We start from the raw sequence: 20,693 nt of genomic DNA on the forward strand, positions 1-20,693 counted from the left end.
GCAGCATCTCCCTTCATTGCTCTCAGGCCTGAGTTTGGAGCTCCAATTCAAATGTGACATTGATTCATTCTTTTTATTTTGAGTGTGAAGCTCTATTGCAAATCTAACTGTTCTTTTTCTGATCCAAATGCTCTTCTTTCCATTCAAATCTAAGCTCCACCATCATTTGGGCATTATTCACTATTCATTTGGCCCCACTGTGCCCCTTGCTTGGTTTTTCCTAAGATGGCTCTCCACTGCTAGCCAAATAAGGGACTAACACCAGCCAAGCAAAAGAGTTTAACAAATCAAACATGTTCCATTAAGAAATTGCCCGACCAACAAACATAGAAAGATGCAAGTCATAATGACAAAGCAAAAGATATATACTATTTTCATTATTATGAGTTTCAGAGATTAGATATAGTAAGCTAGAATTATATATTTTATTTACAGCATTTGCATAGCATAATTTTGCAGACTTATGAGCATGATATGAATGGTATTCCTGCTCACTATGTGAGTTTCTCACCCCCAAATGTCGTGCCGCTACCATCAAATAGCTATTGCATTTTTGCAGTTGAATGCACACACTAAACTACACAATTAATGTAAAAACTTAAACTATGAATATGTGAAGACTTGGGGGTTTGAATCCCCAACCTTTCCCCAAAAAAAAAAACACTCCACACAAAAAAAAAAAAAATTGGTGGTTTGGGGGCGCCTCTTCCGCGGGAGGGGCTGGGGGGGGGGGGGGGGGGGGTGGGGGGGGTGTTTAAAAATTTTGGACACACACACACAAAAAAAAAAAAAAAAAAAAAAAAAAAACAAAAAAAAAAAAATCTTTTTAAAAATTAAAAAAAAAAAAAAGAAAGGGGGGGGGGGGGGGGGGGGGGGGGGGGGGGGGGGTTTTTGGAGGAGGGGGGGGGGGGGGGGGGGGCGGGGTCTTTTGGGTGGGTGTGTTGTTTTTTTTTTCGCCCCCCGCGCCCCCCCTTCCCCCTTCTTTTTTTTTTTTTTTTTTTTTTTTTTTTTTTTTTTTTTCTTTTTTTTTTACAAAAAAATAAAATAAAAATGGTAAGTATGCCAATGATGTTCGGAAAGTTAAGGAACAAGTGTCTAGATGTCCCAAAGGAGGATTGGAAGGACATTTTATAGGAGGTTATTTGGTTTTTGAGCAACGTTAAATCATGCAAACAAAGTAGTTCCATTGTGAAAAGCAGAAACATGAGTCCCAATCAGAAATTGGATTTTGCAAGGGAGGCTTGAATGTTGTAATCTTGTTTAGTGGAGAAAATGATGAAAACAACAATAGTTCCATTGTGAAAAGCTAAAACCAATGTGTTGTGTTTATATTGTTGTTAATGCCTTGTTTTTCGATTGACTATGGCTCATTAGTGAAATTGAGAAATTTGGGTTTCTTGTAATTAAAATTGAGTAAATGACCAGGGAGTTGATGACATAAACCATGATTGAGTTAACTTACACTTGTTCAATATTTATAGGAAAGAAATGGATTCTTCTTGGCTTATAACAGTTTCATTTTAGGATTGTAATTTCAACATCCTAGTTGTTTGAGTGGCTGTTTTAACATTAGGATTTTTTTATTTTGTTTTCCCTTTTGCAGCCACAAATTGTACCAATAGTTTAGATTCAAAAACCACACAAGAACATGGTGATTAGAGAATTAAAGATGGGCACGAGGGTTGATACAAAGGCATCTTAGTGAAGGAGGTTTTCAAATTGTGGAGAGCTTTTTGGTGCAAGCAGAGCAGAAGGACAAGACAAACATCAAGCTTTTTTAAATTTTAAATGACCCAACTTACTGTGTTAGTTTTCTAAATGAGACAACTTCAGTCTTCTCAAGATTATGCTCTTCACATCACAGGCCTCTGAGATACCTGAAAGTTCTAATATTTTCCAGCTTTTCAAATGAGCCAACTTACTATCTTCTCAAGATCAAGCTTAATCCTCATAGGCCTCAAAGATAACTTTATAATTCATTCTCTCTCACATGTTTGCCTAGCTCTAATGTCCATTGCTTCTGTTTCAACTGAACCTAGACTTATAAGGTAATTGGTTGTGAATAAACCCATTTCATTATGGATACATTTCAACACCAACATGATGTATGGGCTTAGCCAAGTTCAAGGAACCCACATAAAGACCATAAAACTCCATTAAGGGATTGGGATTTTGTAAAATTATTAAAATAACGATTTATGTTAAGCTTGTCCTTATTTAATCATTTCTTGAAACCATAGGCTGTATAATATTGTCTCAGTAACTAGCTTAGTAGTCGGTAGAGCTTAAAATATATGTTAGAAATCAGTTCCACCAACTCTTAGGTGGTGATGGATAGAATTAAAAGACAATCAAACTCCTCATCATACACCTCATGTTCATCACCTGCAAATGTTTCATTGTATAAGCTGAAATCGAAAGAGAAAAAGAGGGTAGACAAGACCAAAGGCCTTGGATGCAACCTTCTTTTAGATCATGGACTCATCCTTGTATGTCTGAAACATTAATTGCTCATGTTGAATGCCAACTGAGCAACCACCATCAGGTCCTGCCCTAATAGCAGTGCCATGACCAGGAGTCAAAAATCTCAAATTTTGAATTTTCCCATTATACCTCCAAAAGCAAAGAATTACAATTTATGTTTCATGAATAAGCAAAAAGCCCTATCCAAAAGGTTCATCTTCTATAGACATTGTTAGTTACTTCAATTCCAGAATAACTAAAATGGGGAACATTAATCTTCAATACAAGGATTAAAGAAAAAGAAAACAGATCCAGAATCAAGGAGCAACTTCAACCCAAGGTTCAAAGCAAAATCCAGTGAAGAGCTGAAGTGAGAATCTCTTTGTCACAAGGCACTTTTGTGACCACTTCCATTGGTTCTAGTTCATATCAAACACAAGAAGAGCACCATAGCTTTGGATGTAGATGAGATCATAGGTTTCTCCACTAGCAAAGTCATTGTCAACTCCCCAAATCCTTGAAAGACCTTGTGGGGCATCCTCGAGATCTCTTGCCACTCTTTCCCATTCAAAACCCAAATGTCAAAACCCTTTATTATCTCTGGTCGATCTGGTCTACCAGTCCCACCCACCATCACCAATTGACGTGCCCTTGTGTAATTGATAACTAGAAGATTATCTTGACTAACATTGTCTTGAGCTTAAAGAAGTGTCACATAAAAGAGAATTTTAAAAGGCACTGATTCACCCCCCCTCTTAGTGTTAACCTAAGAATAACAATTGGTATCAAAGCAAGGTTCCCATGGAGAAAAGTTTAACCACTTTGGGATCTGATCAAAGAGATTTTACAAATGGCAACAAGTCAAGGAAGCTCAAAAGACCTTTGGGAAAATTTCTACTTTTGATGGTACGAAAATATGTTTTTTTTTTGGAAAGAAGAATGCAGATATACATTGGATTACTTGGGTATAATGTATGGCAATTTGTAAGCAAAATTAGTTTTATAATGTCTTAAAATAGAAGAAAACTCATGAGTTTTTATTTTTATTTTTTTATTTATGGTAAAATTCATTGAGTTTATTATGACATGTCAAATAGGACTAAATTATATTAATTAATCCATTGTCATTTTTTATTCAGATCTATTTTACAACTCTTGATCAGGTAGACCAGACTTTTCGGGCCCGTTTGGTTACATAAGTTTGGAGATTTCAAATATCTAGAGATTTTAAATCTATGGAGTCATAATTCATAAAATTAACAGTTTGGTTAACCGAATATATGGAATGAAATCTATGAATTCATTTGTGATTTTTGTGAATGCACAAATGTTTAGCGTTTTTATAGCAGAGATTTGAATTTCACCCCATACTCATAAATCTACATATTCACATTTTTAGTGTAAAAAGATGAATCTATAGATTTTCACAACCAAATGGGTATAAATCTTGCCTTCATGAATCCAGAGATTTCAAATCTCGGGATTCATGTAATCAAACATGCCCTAGTTTTGACTCAATTCAGCACCCGGTCCCATCAAAACCTAGTTTTGCCAACAATAATTTCCATACCTTATAACCTTGGAAGACATTGTAAAGTTTGTCGCTTCAATGATCGTGCCCCTCGATAGAAGACTCATTGGTATGATTTTCAAGAATACATAGTAACATAACCGTTCAGCTTAGTAAGAGAAAAAATTTTTGTTCCATCCTAGTGGTCGTGGTCTTTAATCTTCTCACATGACCAACAATGATTTTATAGTATCAAGAAACAATAGCGGAGGCATACCACACTTGAATCCCTGACTAGGTAACTTTGTTTGTGAATACTTGTTGCAATTGAACATGATTCTTTCATAAACCGTGGTCAACTTCTTACTAGTTGCATTGAACTTGTGCACCATGATTCAATAACATCACCACCCCAAGAATGAGATTTTAGAGTTCCAAGGCTAAGTAGTTGGAGAGAAAATGAAGAGCAATTGGGCGTCACCATTTAACAAGATAATGAGGAATAGTTATAGTAGAATCTAACCAATGGTTGTTGTTTGATCATTCACTTGGCCCATATCTCCTTAATGGTCAACACATTGGATGCAAGAGTTAATAGTCCCAAGTTGTCGGTTGTAGCAAGTGGCAGTGGTGGCCTGATTGGACAATCGCAGCCAACATAACATAGCCGCATTTGTTAGATGCATCACTCGAGGCAGACATTGTTAGATTCATGTATCTTCCCTATCAATCATGGGCGCATATTCATGGAAGTATCCCTAGAGTCTACAAGTAACCTCCAAGCTTCTTCATGCGTGCCTAACCCTAGGGGCAGCTCCGTTCAACTTGAAAGGTGGGGGGGGGGGGCATAGTCTTTGGGGGATGATGTTTGGAAGTCCAATCACCCCCCAAGCATCGATCCCTTGTCCTCGTGATGGTGTCAGGGTCTTCATCTTGAGCAACCTATGGGCTCGAGGTCAAGTCCCTAGGATCAATGTCTCTTGAACACTATTAGGATATTCTCTTGAGCTTGACCATCGAGCTCCAAGGTCAAGCATCCTAGACCGGTGGCTCTTGAACACTATCAAGATATTCACTTGAGCTTGCTCATCAAGGTCCAAGGTCAAGCCCCTTGATCAACTCATGACCCAATCAACCAATTAATGCACTATCCGGCTCCGCTACTGATTTGAGATTGAGTTCCTATACAAGGTAAATCTGGGATAACACCAAACATGACTAAAAAACTTCTTTCATTTTACCTACAGGCCCCTTCTCCAAAGGAGTCAGGTTCCTCGATCCTCATTCTTATCTATCCTATCATCAATATATTCAAGGAGAATCCATCTTGTCAGTGTTTAGAGAAAACCCCCTCCTAGATGTGTAAATAAAGAGTAAGATTATCCCAATTCTCTAAAAATTAACCCCCAAAAGTAGCTAGAGAGTCGAACAACAAAAAACCAGTCAAGCACAAAAGGAAAGATTTATTCGGTTTCTAAGCCCAATTGGGCCAAAACTTCTTGGACCTACAACGGTGATTACATAATTGAACCAAATTTGCGGAACGTCGATGAACCCGGTAAAACGATCAACCGGGTCGAAGCCCACTTGTAACCCTAGGGTTTAGTGTTTCCTATATAAAGTTATAAACTTTTTAGTTCTTCCTTCTTTCATTCGCCTTCGTCTGTGTTTTCTTCCCTCTCGGCACCAGTCTGGAACGGCGTTGTAGCCATGGTCCACGTTAATTTCTATAGGAACTGTAAGTTCTCTCTATCTCTCTCTGTGTTTTTAATTTAGATTTCGCATTGTTTTCTCAATAGCATCTGAAGATTTGGGCATTTTCTATAGAAATTCATACTGGGAAGTAGAAAAAAATTTCATCTTGAACAAGAAATTTTATAGTTTTAGTCTAGGGATTCAATGAACGTAACTCCATTTGATTGTTTTAAGGTGAAAACTCTTTTAGATCCTTGCGTTTTTTTGTGAATCAATGGTGGTGGCTACCGGTCTTGTTTTCATTAATGGATTTGTGTTAAAATCTGGATCGTCACCTTGTATCATAAATTGTTTCAGATGGGAAGACCTTCAAGAAGCCTCGTCGCCCATACGAGAAAGAGCGATTAGATGCTGAGTTGAAGCTCGTCGGAGAGTATGGTCTCCGATGTAAAAGAGAGTTGTGGAGAGTTCAGTATGCACTTAGCCGCATCCGTAACGCTGCTAGGGAGCTTCTTACTCTTGATGAGAAGAACCCTCGCCGTATCTTTGAAGGTGAAGCCCTTCTCCGCCGGATGAACAGGTACGGGCTTTTGGACGAGAGCCAGAACAAGCTCGATTACGTCTTGGCTCTTACTGTAGAGAACTTCCTTGAGCGCCGTCTCCAGACTCTTGTGTTCAAGTCGGGTATGGCGAAGTCCATTCACCACGCTAGAGTGCTCATCAGGCAGAGGCACATCAGGTGGAAAATCTACTTCCTGGCTTTTAATCTGTATATCTTACTGGTTCCATTGCTTCATGGTTTAGTTAAGGTCCTGATGCTCTTAATGGTGACTAAATTAGTAAATTGCTTGTTTTAATCAATGCTAAATTACTTCTTTTAATCAATATTCAGTTGATTGCACTTAAGCACATGATCCATGAGGATTAGGCTTTGGTGATTGCTTTTTTGAACTTGCATGGATATTGTTTTTTGCGTGTACCTCACATTAATTCCTACATTACCCAGAAGCGGAGATCTATTCCTGAGGGAGTTGTTGAGTACCGCTATTTTTGAAATTGAACATTTAAATGGCAGTTTGCAAAATATAAAATTTATTGTTCAATACTAAAATTCATTTTTGAGTTTAGTGCGCTGCGGTAGTATGCCACTATGCCATACAATGCCTTAACTGCTGATTCTGGAGGCAGTTTTATGTTGGACAGAACGGGTTGCTTATCAAAACCTAATGTGTGCCATCCCTTGACAAACGAGGTAGGAAAAATGGTAGGTTGTCTTTGTGGTACAACATGGATTGTTGCCTTCTCATCAACTCATTGTTGACAGCTGGTGGTGGGCAAACATATAAGACATGTGTCTTATCTTCTAGTTCTGTTTCTTTTCTTATTGGTTTTTCCCAGTTCATGCCCATTCATTCCTGAGGTTCGTGTCACTACCCTTATTTTAAGGAGCCCTGCAGAGAGAATGTTGGTGAATCAATCTATGAACTTGAATTCCCCCGGGTATTAACATGAACGGAAACGTGCCCTGTCTTTTTTGAATCTGTGGTGTAGGCTTGAATAATAGTCTTGTAAAAATGTGACTTGAGTGTGAGAGATTGATTCTTTGGGCCTCTGAGTGTTTGGCCTTCCATTCTCTTAAGTTCAATTGCAACTGTATAATTGGTAAAAATAGCTTTAGGTTTGTGTTTGGAGTTTTCTGTTCTTTTTCTCTATGTACATAAACAATGCTTTGGCACCATCTGAGCATTTTGCTAACTGTAGTTAGGTGCTGGAGATGGCATTTTATTTTCTGCCGAGTTCTCCCTATTGTAGGTGGTGGAGGATAATCTTGTTTACGACATCTGCTCAAAATTAATGGTTTTTCATTAGTGCTGTGCTTTGTATTACAAAGCATTTGGGGTTGTAGTTACTGTCCATGCTTTTCCCACCCTATTTTCCATTTGGTATTTTTATCGTCTGATTCCCATTATTTGTCAGAGGTATTGAAGTGGTATGTTGTGTAATGTTCTCTGTCAATCTTATTTCTGCCTGGATAGCCTTGTCATATATTTCTGCCACAATAGCTTGACATTGATACCCCAGCTTTGGCATTCATGGGGATTGGTGTTCTTTTTACTGATCTAAGTTTGGTTCTAGAACCTTTTGTTGATTACACCCTTTTCTGATGATGCAAATGCAAACCAGCAATTAAATTCCAAAAATTTATAGACAGTACTGTTTTCTTCTTATATTTTGAGGACTGCTTTGGTAAAACAGCAGAGTACCATGAAGTGAATGATACTTGTTTGAGGAATTTCCGTGATCATCAACATTCTCTTTCTTGTAGTCATCAGAATTTGATTGACTTGCTTCCACACAAACCACTTGGGTTTACCTTGCTTAGGCTTTAAAAAGATTGGATGCGGACAGATTATTAACTGGAATTCATGTCACATTCCAGAGTTGGGAGGCAGGTGGTTAACATTCCATCTTTCATGGTGAGAATGGACTCACAGAAGCACATCGATTTCTCACTCACTAGCCCACTTGGAGGTGGTCGCCCTGGAAGAGTGAAGAGAAAGAACCAGAAGGCTGCTGCAAAGAAGGCTGCTGGTGGGGATGGAGATGAAGAGGATGAGGAGTAAGCTATCTAGAGAAATTAAAATAGAGGTTCAGAAGCTAAAGATTGTCGGTTTTTGTTACATGGTTTATTTCTTTTGGTAGAAGACTTGGTTTATTGTTGCTATGAAGAATTTTGCGACCTATATTTAAATTTTTTTGGCTGAGACATGATGCATTGTTGCATTTGATTACTGGTTTTGATCCTTTTTGTTATTTGAGCAAAGAACTTAAGTACAAGATTGCTCTTTTATCCTTTCTGTTGGAGCATACATATTTATGCAATCAGGTAATTTAAGACTGGTCATTTGTGGTTGATGGTTTTGAGGTGAGGTAGAGGATCTAGGCTCTCATCTAAATTGGTCCATTGGGCTAGCGGTGTTGAAAATATCTTCATGTGGGTTGAGATGGCAGTTAACCTCAAATCTCAACCCTTTCCAGTGAACTTCAACATATAGATATATATGTGGTGGAACTCTATACCATCAAAGAGAGTGAACTTTGTGATCTTTTTATTAAGAGATATTTGTTATTTTCAATTGAGCCTGTCCTTTTGAGCTGGGGTGGCATGTCTTTTTTTCTAGATGTACATACATATTCACAAAGTCCTGCAAATTTGTATTGGTTTATGGATTTGCCTGCAAAAATTGTAAATCATTTTTTCTTGAGTGACTGCATTCTCCTTTTAGGTATAAAGTGTAGGATTGAGAGATGGATGTGGGTGTTTGGGATCTGGCAAAGGCATGAGCAGCGTTATAGTAATGGGACGATTACTACACGAAAACTATTTATTATTCTTTTCTGGCCAGCACAACCGGCAAGGGGGGAAAAAGGGAAGACGAAGCCAAGCGAACAAGATTACATAGAGACTCTAGCCAAGGAGCAGAATTGGGCCAAATAGTCCTGCCATCGACCAACTTGGCCCTCTTGGCTAGGTGGTCAGCAAACAAGTTGTTCCACTTAGAAACATAAACAAAGGAGCATCGCATTAGGGCCTGTTTAGTTGCGTGAATCCAAAGATTTCAAATCTCTATATTCATAAATGCGAGATTTAACCGGTTGTGAAATCTCGGATTCATGAATTCTAAAGATTCATATTTTTACACTAAAAATGTGAATCTGTAGATCTATGGGTATGGGGTGAAATCCAAAGATTTCATAAAAAGTGCTAAATATTTGCACATTCACAAAAAGCACAAATAAATCCACAGATTTCATTCCACAGATTTAGGTTAACCAAACAATTAATTTATGAAATATGATTCCATAGATTTGAAATCTCTAGATACTTGAAATTTCTAGACTCGTGTAACCAAACAGGCCCTAAAGCATTGCCCCATCTCCAAAATATCATGTTTAATGAGTACAATATCCAGTGGGGGAGAGGGTGGAGGTGCCCCGTTAAGTAGGCGAACAAGCTCACAATGATCAGTCTTAAAAATTGCCAAATTCACGCCTTCACCAAAAGTATAAGAAGTCAGGTAAGACTTACGCCCGACACCGAAGTATCTTTATTTGACCCAACCGCACATCCGACGCCCCATTAATACACTAAAATACATTAGCGTACCGATATAGAACGATCGCTCTTAAATCACCTGACCGATACGATACTCGATATCGATACTTTAAACCTTGACTGCCGTATGCATAGTGTGAGCCTTGGCCATGAGGGCTGAAGATGCAATACTCGGCATAGAGAGCACAATACTAGGAGTTCCCAAATGATCTCTCACAACAAAACCCAACCTAAAGAGCTAGTATGCAAGTCATGTGCAGCATCCACATTGATCTTATTGACTTGTGGTGGAGGCGGTGTCCAAGTTAGTGTTGTTGAGTGTTGTTGGATACCCATCTTAGCTGCCTGCCCCAAGTTGGTTAAGTTATGAGCATCATGATATTCCTGGGCCCAATGCCAAACCTAGCTCTATAAGATTTCAAAGGTGCTGCTTGAAAATAGTGTCATTCTTGGCAATCCAAAGAAACCAACACATATAAAAATACATTGATTGTACCATCAACTTCTCCTTTTTTTCAGCTATGGGAAGAGCAATGATATGTTGGATCCATTCCTGCTCCATTAGGGAGTTGATTATCCTATCCTCTAAAGCCTAGTGGGCAAGAGAACCAAGCCAACTTAGCAAAATTGCACTGAAACAAAAAGTGATGAGTATACTTCATTACCTCACCACATATGCAACAAGAAGTATCAACTTTAAAGTTTCTTTTTGCCATCGCAAGACCCGTGGCCAAACCATTTGCAAGTACGCACCACATGAACTTGGGAACTTTAGGGATAATTAAACATCGCCAAATGAACTACCAAGTATCTTTAGGTATGGATCTCCATGGGGCATGGTGGGAAGAAGATCGTTGTTGGCTACATTGAGTGACTGCTTCATCACATGAGTTTAAATACATTGCGTTGACTAATATCAAACCTGTTGGTGAACCAACGCTTATTAGATTATTAGACTTGGGAAATAAAGATAATGGTATCTTCTGGATGGCCTGTATATCCTCGTCATGGAACCAATTTTGGAGAATCTCCATATTCCAGACACGGTTCTCTTCATCAATCAGATGATCCACAGTGTTTAGAGTGCAGTCCGACGGTCATGGATGGTGTAAGTGAAAGCTTGAGTGGGAAGGGATCCAACCATCTTCCCAGATTCTAATATCAGATCTTGATTCAACCTGCCACACTAAATGTTTCTTAAGTTGAGTACTCTTCCAAGCCCATGAATCATGTGATCTAACTTGGGCTTGAAGAAATTTCCCATGAGGGAATTCCATAGATGGTTTTATAAAAAGTGGCCCAAAAAGAGGTTGGATGTTTCAACAATCTTGCAACTACTTTTGTTAGGAAGGCACGGTTTTGACATTCCGAGTTTTTATAGCCTAAACCACCTTGACATTTGGGCATACACAACTAGTCCCATGGGATCTAGCGGGTTTTGTTCTTTTCTTCTACACAACCCCAATAAGAGTTGGCTGATGATTTTTGAATATGCTCATGAAGGGACTTGGGAAGTTTAAAGTGTGCACTAGCATTTTGTGGAAGAGCAACCATCACATATTTAAGTAATAAATCCTTACCAACATGAGATAATAGTTTCAATTTTCACCCCTCCATGTTGTGTGTGACCCAATCATAGAGCTCTTGAAAAGTCTTTTGCTTGGATGGATTCACCTTAGAAGGGAGGCCTAAGTATTCTTCCAATCCTTTAATTTATGAGATCTTTAATACTCTAGAAAACCACCTCTTGAATTTGATGTGAATGTTGGGACTAAAGTAGATATTGGACTTTTTAAGATTGATTGTTTGGCCACTTGCTTTACCATACATATCTAAGCAAGCCTTTAAGTTGCACACTGCTTCAGTTTAAGCTCAAACAATAAACAATAAACAATCATCTAGCAAAACGAAGATGAGCTAATTGCAGGGCCCATTGTCTTACCTTAATACCTTGAATAAGTCGCATTCTTTCAGCCTGTGCAATGAGTGAACTCAACCCTTGGGAGCAAAGAATGAAGAGTGCTGGTGATCATGGGTCTCCTTGCCAAATGACTCTAGAGGGTGTGATAGGTACATTGATATGACCATTGATGAGGAGTTGATAATATACCAAAGTAATGCATCTCATCACCAACTTCACCCAATAAATTGAAAAGCCCAACCGGAGTAATATGGCCTCCATTTACCTCCACCCTAACCAATCATAGGCCTTCTTCATATCTAATTTCACGGCCAAATATTTTTTCTTGCCTTTTTTCTTCTTCCTTGTGTAATGAAATACCTCGTGTGCAATAAACACATTATCATAAATAAGACGGGAGGGGATAAATGTTGATTGGTAGGGGGATATCACCTCATCTCAAATGCTATGCAATAGTAAGAATTTTAGAAATGATTTTAACCACCACCCTCCCCAAACTAATTGGGTGAAATTGACCAGCTGATTCAGGGCTATCAATTTTTGGTATAACACAGTTATAAGAAACATTGAGCTCCATATTAAAAATCTTAGCTTCAAAGAAGTGCAATACAAACCCCTCACTAAATCCATTTGAACACGATCCCATAATTTTTGAAAGAAAAGAGGGGGTAGACCATCTGGACCTGGTGCTTTAAGTGGAGCCATCACAAGAGTGTCGTCTTCACTTCTTCTATTGTAAGAATCTTGCATAATTGATCATTCATCTCTCGAGTTACAATTGGGATCATAGCCTGAAGAAGATGGTTAAGGGCCTCCACATCAATGGGTTCTAAAGTAGAAGCCTTTGTGAAGTGGTTCACTAAAATATACTCAATGTCTTCCTCCACTGTCTTCCACACACAACTTGCATCCTTTAATTTCAGAATTCTATTTATATGTCCACGTTGTAAGGTGCAAGCATGGAAATAGCAAGTATTTGCATCTCCTCCTTTTAACCACTCTACATAGGATTTTTGTCGCCACAACTCTTCCTCTTGGGCCAATTCCTCTTCAAGTAGACCTGTCCAATAATCAACTTCTTATTGGGAATAGGAATCCCCATCAACTCCTTGTAGTTGCTCCAAAATAGCTTTTAGTTTTTTAATCTTCGAGTGGATATGCCCAAAAACGTTTGAATTCCATTTCTTAAAATCAGTTTGGCACTGTGACAGTTTACCCAGCAATTGGGAATCAATCAACCCATGTTGAGTTTTGTTCCAAGCTTGAACAACGACATCTTTACATTGGGGACGATAAAACCATGTACTTCCAAACCAAAAGGGTCTCTTGCCATGCCATTTACCACCTTTAGTATCAAGGATTAGTGGGTTGTGATCTGAACCAAAGGATACTTTCTCAAATGCAGCCCCATTAGGATATAGGCTCCACCATGAATAATTGACTAAGACTCGGTCCAGAAGTTCCCAAATATTAACCGCACCTTTGCGTTTGTTTGTTCAAGTATATGAAGGTCCATTGAAACCCAGATCAACTAGGCCACGAGTGTTGATCATATTCTGAAATTCAGTGCAATCATAAGTAAGTTTGTACACCCCCGCCTTGCTTTTCCTTCCACATTATATGTGAGTTGAAGTTAGGGGTGTAAACGGATCAGATTCATATTGGATTCGGAACGGATAGTGGTAATACCATATCTGCATCCTCTTATATTCGGATGGATTTAGTCGGATTCAGATGATAGTCGGATAGTTTTTTTCTTAACTAAATTCTTCTAAATGAGTATGAATACAGATTAAATACAAGTTTTTGACTATTTGTTAACATCTTTACCACCTTATTTGTTAGGACTAGGTTGGAAATTTAAGAAATTAGTGATTTTGGTAGTTATTTTAGTAGAGAATATAGAAAAGAGTCACATACCTCAAGCGAAAGATCTATAAAAATAAGAAAAATAAATCCAAATAAGTGACTTAATCGGATAATTTTTTTCGGACGAATAAGAAGCGGGTATTACCATATTCGCATTTTATTAGTAATCGGACGGATGAGGATGCAAATTCGGAAGTGAATTTCGATTATCCATTTACACCCCTAGTTGAAGTCCTCAATCAAGCACCATGGCGGCTATCTTTGAGCTCCCAGACTATAATGATTTGATCCCAGACAAGGTTTCTATGCTCTCTTCTTGGGTCACCATAGATAAAAGAGGTAAATGTACAAGTACCATCAATATTCGGGTATTTAGCATCAATGACATGGGCATTAGTTGCTAGTATCTCCAATTGAATATGGCGTTTCTAGAAGACAACTAGGCCTCCACTTTGACCTTTCGGATCTACACAGAAGAAGTCATGCATCTAGAGCAACTTCTGAAATCGAGCCATATGTGCAGAAGGTAATTTGGTTTCCATTAAAAAAATGACATTTGGGTGATTGGGAGAGATGTTTTATAAACCGCCATGACAAGGCGCTCCCCAAGCCTTGTACGTTCCAACTTAGGACCTTTAAAGCTACCCGTGAGGATGGTCCTCGCCCTCCACGGAGCCGATCATTAATGTTGATTGGCAGTGGATACGGGTGTTGGGGAAGAAGATGGTGGAAAAGGGGAGTACCTAGTGGACCTTGGTTTCTTAGCCTTCGTTCGGCATTTTGGTGTGGGCTTTGGCCTAGTAATTCTGGGACGAAGTGGGACCTGAAGGGGTGAGTGAGAAAGTCCAGTTAATGAAGGTGGGTCATCAGGACTAGGGACATGTGGAGTGTTGGTGGATGGAGTGATGGGTAAAACAAAATAAGGTTGGTTTGGGTAAGGGGATAAGTGGGCTCAGTTAGGGATAAATGGGTCAGGGTTTGAGGTATATAGATAGGTTCAGGGGTAGAAATGGAAATAACATTAAGTTGGGGTAAGATGCGGAAAATAGTCACCGCTATATCAAGGCGTTGGAGAAGGTTTTCAATGGTGGGGTCAACAGATGGGAAAGAAGTTTCGATAGGGTAGGGACTAGTGGGTAAAGAGAAGGAGTAGAACTAGGTGGAAAAATGATGGGCCGCAAATCCAGGTGAGTAGGGATCGTTGCAGGTTATACTGTTAAAGGGAGGATTTGGAGGATATGGAGCACGTGAGGATTTCGGTTGGGATTCCGTGGCAATCCCCATGGTCTGGGGGACAACTAGGAAATTGACAGAGTGGGTAACAAGGGAAGAGCCACGTATCTGTCTAGGATCAGACAGAGTGGTACAATGAGCAGTGGCTGTTAGGGGGTTGGTGGCGGTTGCATTAGGGTGGCCATCTTCTCCAACAATGGGGGAGTAAACTTGGCGCCTTCGGCTGGCCTCTTCAATCAACCTACTCGGTGGAGGCATTTCTCGAAGAGTATTACTAAACCTACATCACTCAAAATCTTTGCAAAACTCATCTCGAGAGTACAGCTATGAGAATCCTTATAAGCAGATCCTCAAATAAACTGTTACATCAACTATCGTCGCGACTGAGGAAACCACAATAACAACAAAAGTTCGGTAGTCTCTCGTACTTAAGTTGAATATAGTGTTGAGACCTATCACGCCGGTATAGAGGCACATATTGTATGTGTTGCATCTAGACATTCACGTCAGCCGGATAGTTGGATGACTTCTTGAAGGCTTCTCCAACTCGATATGAATAGGTGTAATGCTTGCACTCACAAAGGAAATTAGAGCAACTCGACCTGGTGTTGGTCGAGGGATCGCCTCCGACGCCCAAGTTAATCTAAGCAACAATAGAAGGGCTCGAGAGGGTTCTCAAGCATAGAGAATGATAGTGAGTAGAGTCTCATACCTTGCCCATCTCAAGATGAAAGTCATATAGTGGTTACCTAGGGGCAACCCCCTCCGTTAAATTCACCCATTGAGTTGAAGAGTGGGGCGAGTTGCCTTGGGAAGCATGTTCCTTTTCTTAGTGGGGCTAATGGAGTCGTTACTCTATCATTTAATTCTCCACCCAAAAAAAAAAAAAAGAAAAAGAAAAAAAAAAAAAGAATTTTGCTTACAAGCATTTTTGCTTGGGAGCAGCGCTGCGGCCAGCAGCTTGCCGCGCAGAATAATTTAGGGTCCAAAGCAATCACTTCATTCAACGGTCCAGATTTGCTCTAGACCCAAAATTGAATCTGGATCATGCACTGCTAGGAGCAGCACTACTCCCAAGCATGATCCTTCCTTACAAGCATAGACTGAACACTCATTGCTTTGTTCTGTGTAGTTTTCTATTCTTCTTTCAGTCATTCCTTGGTTTCAGATAAATATTAATGGGACGAATTGCAACTGGAACGAATTGCAACATAGCATCTTGTCGGGTTATGAAGAACCCACCGAATAGAACAATCCGCAAATAAGAGAAACGAATAACACAATAATATATGGGCAAGAGAGAAAACTCCACTATAAATAAAGAAATATCCAAGAGAGAAGATATTTGGGATGATTAAAGAAGAAGGAAGAGGCATTCTTTTATAGCCTCTTCCTCTCCACATATTCCCACATCAGTCGATGTGGGACTAATATTACAACACATCTCTGGTCTCAAATCTTGATAAACAAGTTAGTGCCTCCGAGTTTTCGATGATCCTCCTCCAAGATTTAGGGAGACAACCTACTCCTACTCGTTCGGAAGTTGACGAACTGTCTTCCATGCCAATCGAATTGAAGCAGCAACAAGAGGAGGACCGAGGAAGAGAAAGATCGATGGAGTCTAATCCGTACAAGTCATCTAGATCGGATGAAAATGTGGAGCTAGCACTGGAGAAAGAACATTGTGATCGTTCATCATCAGAATTTGAAGATCAAAGAGGAAGATTCACACAGAGGGGAAGAAATCCGTGAGGAACTCAGCACGAAAGAGAAACTTGCTGTTCTCCATCTCACTTCACAGATGGACAGATTTATGCTTTCAAAGCCAATCTTACCTTCTTCTTCCTTTTGTTGAAACATCCTCAAAAATGTTCTTCTATAAATGTAATTGAAGGAAAAATAAAATTATAAGCCAAGTAGTTCGCTATGTTTTTCTTAGCCATTTTTTTTCTTCTTCACTATCAACTCCAACCCTGAGTCATCCTTAATTAATGCCATCCAAAAAGACAAGAATTTTTTAGTTAGATTTCTATCGACAGGTTAAGTTTTAAAAAGGGTAAAACCGTAAAATTACCTTTGAATAAATACGAAAAAAATACAATTGATTTGAACGGAAATAAAGTACAAATGTATACAGCATTCACTACAAAAAAAAAAATCCATTTTTGGCGACGCTTTGAGAAAAAATATAGATTTTCCCCGAGGGTATATAGTAAACCATTGCCAAATAATAATTTTCCCCGACGATACACTGAAACCATCGCCAAATGTGGATACGGCGACTCCTACCTAAAAACATAGTTGAATCTTCTTTTCGGTGACGGTTCTCTGTTAGTTAGTTAGTTAAGCCCATTTCAACCACGACCTTCACTTGTGTACTGAGGTGGAAAAAAATAAAACATATGGGTATCATCATATGTAATGAGAGGGAGAAGAAAAGGAAATGAAGAGATTTTGTAGAAAAGTGTTAAATGTGGGTCTCACTACATCGGATTAGTCAGGGCAAAGCCTTGGAAACCGGGGTTGGCAAACTAAAAAAATAAAATGTATGGGATGAAAAAGTTAGTATATCATCTCAGCAGACAAGTTAGGGATGTCAACGGTGCGGTTTGCCCAAACACAGTCCGTTAGTAAAATAACAATTTTTTTAAAATAAACAGTTTTTTATATGTTTTCAGTGATAAATTTGACAAATATATCCAATGAAAATCTAATTTTGAGATCTCTGTGCTTTTTAAACATAAAATGGAGTGTCAGTGCTTTAAGGCCTTCATTTTCGGGTACAAGTGCAGTGGACTCAAAACTTGATTTGAGCTTTAGACAAAGCTAACAATAATTATGTGGTCCAACATGAATCACGAGACGAGAAATACCAAAGATTGACTCCCTTTTCTTCGTTCGTGAGAATTTTTTGATACATCGGACGAAAGAAGAAGAAAATCACCATAAATAAGTAAAAGGACATGTTTATACAAGTGAAAGAAAACTTAGAATTGGTCCCATGTCTTTTAGGGTGTATTATAGTTCAGCTTGGCTATAAATAGAAAGAAATAATTCACCATAGGACCAGTTGAACCATGGGTGGCCCGATTGATGTTTTGTTAGAAGACAATGATATGCTTATATGCATGATGATCTAACTCGATTATGTGAGTATGAAATCTTTACCCTGATCAAGAGTTTGACTTCTTTTTTTTCTTTTTTTCTTTTTCTTTTTTAAATACAAGGTTGAATCATAACCAAAGAATGGAAATTGACTAAATATCATACATGCAATAGACAAGGTCACCCTGGCAAGGAATGGGTCGAGCCCAAGCCCTTAAAATAATGGTTGTAACAACCACAACAACAATTAAGCACCAGGAATACGACATACGTATTCTCCATCATAAACGCCCAAAGAGGCGACACGCTACATAGGCGGAAATAGACACGCCACAAGGGCGAAAGATAATATGCCACAAGGGCGGAAACAATAGCCACAGCGAAGACACACCAACGGCAACCAACAACACGAGACTCTTGCAGTAGCAAAGCTTTCCGATCCACGGAAGATACTTCCAGCTTCGGCATAAAACCTTCAGACTTGCGGAATGCACTACCGAATCTCACATCTACTTGAATTTTTTCTTTTTCTTTTCTCTAATAACTACAACCTTCCACCAATTGGGGAAAAAGAGAAAACAGGGACTTCATGGGAGATTGAGATTTTTTTTTTCCTTCTCTAAACCGAAACTTCATGGGAGAGAGGGAGAGAGGGAGGTGAGGGAGCAAAACAGGGGTGGGGGTGGAGAAAGCAAACCGAGAGGTGGGGAGAGGGATAAAGGAGGCAATGGAGCAAAACAGGGGTGGGGGTGGAGAAAGCAAACAGAGAGGTGGGGAGAGGGATAAAGGAGGCAATGGAGCAAAATAGGAGTGAAAAAATAAAAAAAATCAGAGAAAACGAACAGAGAGAGGGAGAGAGGAGGTGAGGTAGCAGGTTCTAAAGGTTTAGGGTGGAGGTGGAGGCGGAGAGATCAAAGCGCGGCGGCGACGTTCGGTTTCTTCAGAGCAGTTTCTTCAAAGCGGCGCTAAGGTTTTTATTGCACTTCAACGTTGATTGACTTGCATATGTTCATGACTTCAATTCATTGAAACGGTTGGAAGGAAATATAACAGAGTCTACTATCTACTTAATATTGAATTCCATAACTAAATTAATCATGTTCTTTGTTCAATCATGCGGAAGACAAAATAAGGTATTTACCTCCAGCCAAAGAAATTTGTTTTTAGAAGTCGTTTGCAAGTTCCTCTTTAAGAAGATCATCTTCTTCAACGTTTAAGAAATCCAATTCTTCCAGTTTTTCCTTAGCAAGCGAATGATAAAGAGACAGAGAATTTTATTGCTAATAAAACTGGGGACCACAGAGTTCACAGAAAACTGCAGTGATGTTTTCTTCTCAGAATACAGGTTCAGATGAGTCCTATAGAAACGGTGTTCTCATCCATCACTTCCAGATAATCGACAAACAATTATCAAGACGATTACCTTGGATTAAATCATAATATTTGGGCCACATCATACTTATGAGAAGTTAAAGCAACAGTCTCTTTAGAAGTAGGGACGAAAAGCTGGCTACACGCCGCAGCTACCTTTGTTGTTATCTACTTTGATATATTACACAGAGAAAGCCACCATGGGAACCCAATTAGTGTAGCTTTTATTGCAACATGATATATATATTTGTCACCCCTGTGACAGAAACATAACTAGAGAGACTATGTCTTGGATCATCTTTGCAATAGAATTCTCAGAAGCTCTCCCTCAGCACTGTTAGGATCCATAGAGGTCATCAACTGTGACAGCCTCTCACTGAGGTCCTCCACCTCTCTCTGCAACTTCTTTATGTAGTTGCACGTCTCCCTCAAAATCTTCGACGTCGATGCCTGAACTACCTAAAGAATTATTATCTGATCACTTATCATTTCTAAGCTAAAAATAAGAAATGTAAGATCTCTTGACCTTTAGATTGCAGAGGAAATAGTTAGCATACCTTCTCTGTGCCGGTCCGGTTTGCAATCTCCGGTATCGCAGCTTGTAGTCTGCAAATTAGCTCATTGATCTCATCTTCGGTGATTCTTGAAGCTCTTGACACTCTTGCAGACATCACTGGAAGAAAGTTGTTCTTCTTTCTTGCTCTCACAGGGGAAGGACAACTCCTTCCCTTCCTGTATGGAGTATGGTGTATATATACAGAAGGGATTTTAGGTTTAAGGTGGCAACGAGGATAATGACAAAAGAAAATTGTATAAATTCTAGTGTTTTGGGCCCATTTGTCGCAGTTTGGTGAACAAAGATGGGCCCTTAACCCATCAATTTAAGTGGGCCCGGGCTCATTAGGAATATCAAAAGCCCAATTTAATATCTTTATTTTGGGTGTAGATAGATTCCAATTTAATACCCTTAAATGGTAAGTTCAGGCTGGGCAAATCCAATGAACGCAATTTTTGTTAGGACACGTGTCAATCAAAGGATAAGACAAGTCATTTTTTTTGGTATTTTATTATTTTTTTCTCACCTGGGGTATATGCTATATAGAGCTAACCAGAAAGGGAATATATCTCTTCAACCACAAGCTCTCTGTGGCTGCTTGTGCTGCCTTGTCTTCTGAAATCATGTCATGTTGAAGCCATTATTTGACTCCAAACGAATATTTAATCCACTTTTCGTACTCTTATTGGGTGAAAGTATCGGACAAGGATATTTTTGTGTAACTGATGTGTTCTAATTTCTAATGGAATTTGGATTCGTCTACCAAACCCTCAATTTCGCTCCCGAAATTCCCGCATGCAATCAACGTCGTTAAATTGGCACTGTCACAGTTTCTTCTCCACGTGGCGTTCAT

The 20,693-nt window shown here is 39.2% G+C and overlaps 1 protein-coding gene across 1 annotated transcript; it reads left to right on the forward strand.

Moving 5' to 3' along the window:
- Positions 1-5,634: 5,634 nt before the first annotated feature.
- LOC149006740 (small ribosomal subunit protein uS4y) lies at positions 5,635-8,506 on the forward strand. Its single transcript, XM_089166583.1, has 3 exons — positions 5,635-5,711; positions 6,026-6,407; positions 8,109-8,506. Exons 1-3 carry the CDS (start codon positions 5,684-5,686, stop codon positions 8,290-8,292), a joined length of 594 nt encoding a protein of 197 aa, XP_089022709.1. The 5' UTR covers positions 5,635-5,683; the 3' UTR covers positions 8,293-8,506.
- The last annotated feature ends 12,187 nt before the right edge of the window (positions 8,507-20,693 follow it).

Source organism: Hakea prostrata, chromosome 8 (genome assembly GCF_041222555.1).
Source record: "Hakea prostrata isolate BN-2017 chromosome 8, UWA_Hpros_2, whole genome shotgun sequence".
In the NCBI taxonomy this organism is placed as follows: domain Eukaryota; kingdom Viridiplantae; phylum Streptophyta; class Magnoliopsida; order Proteales; family Proteaceae; genus Hakea; species Hakea prostrata.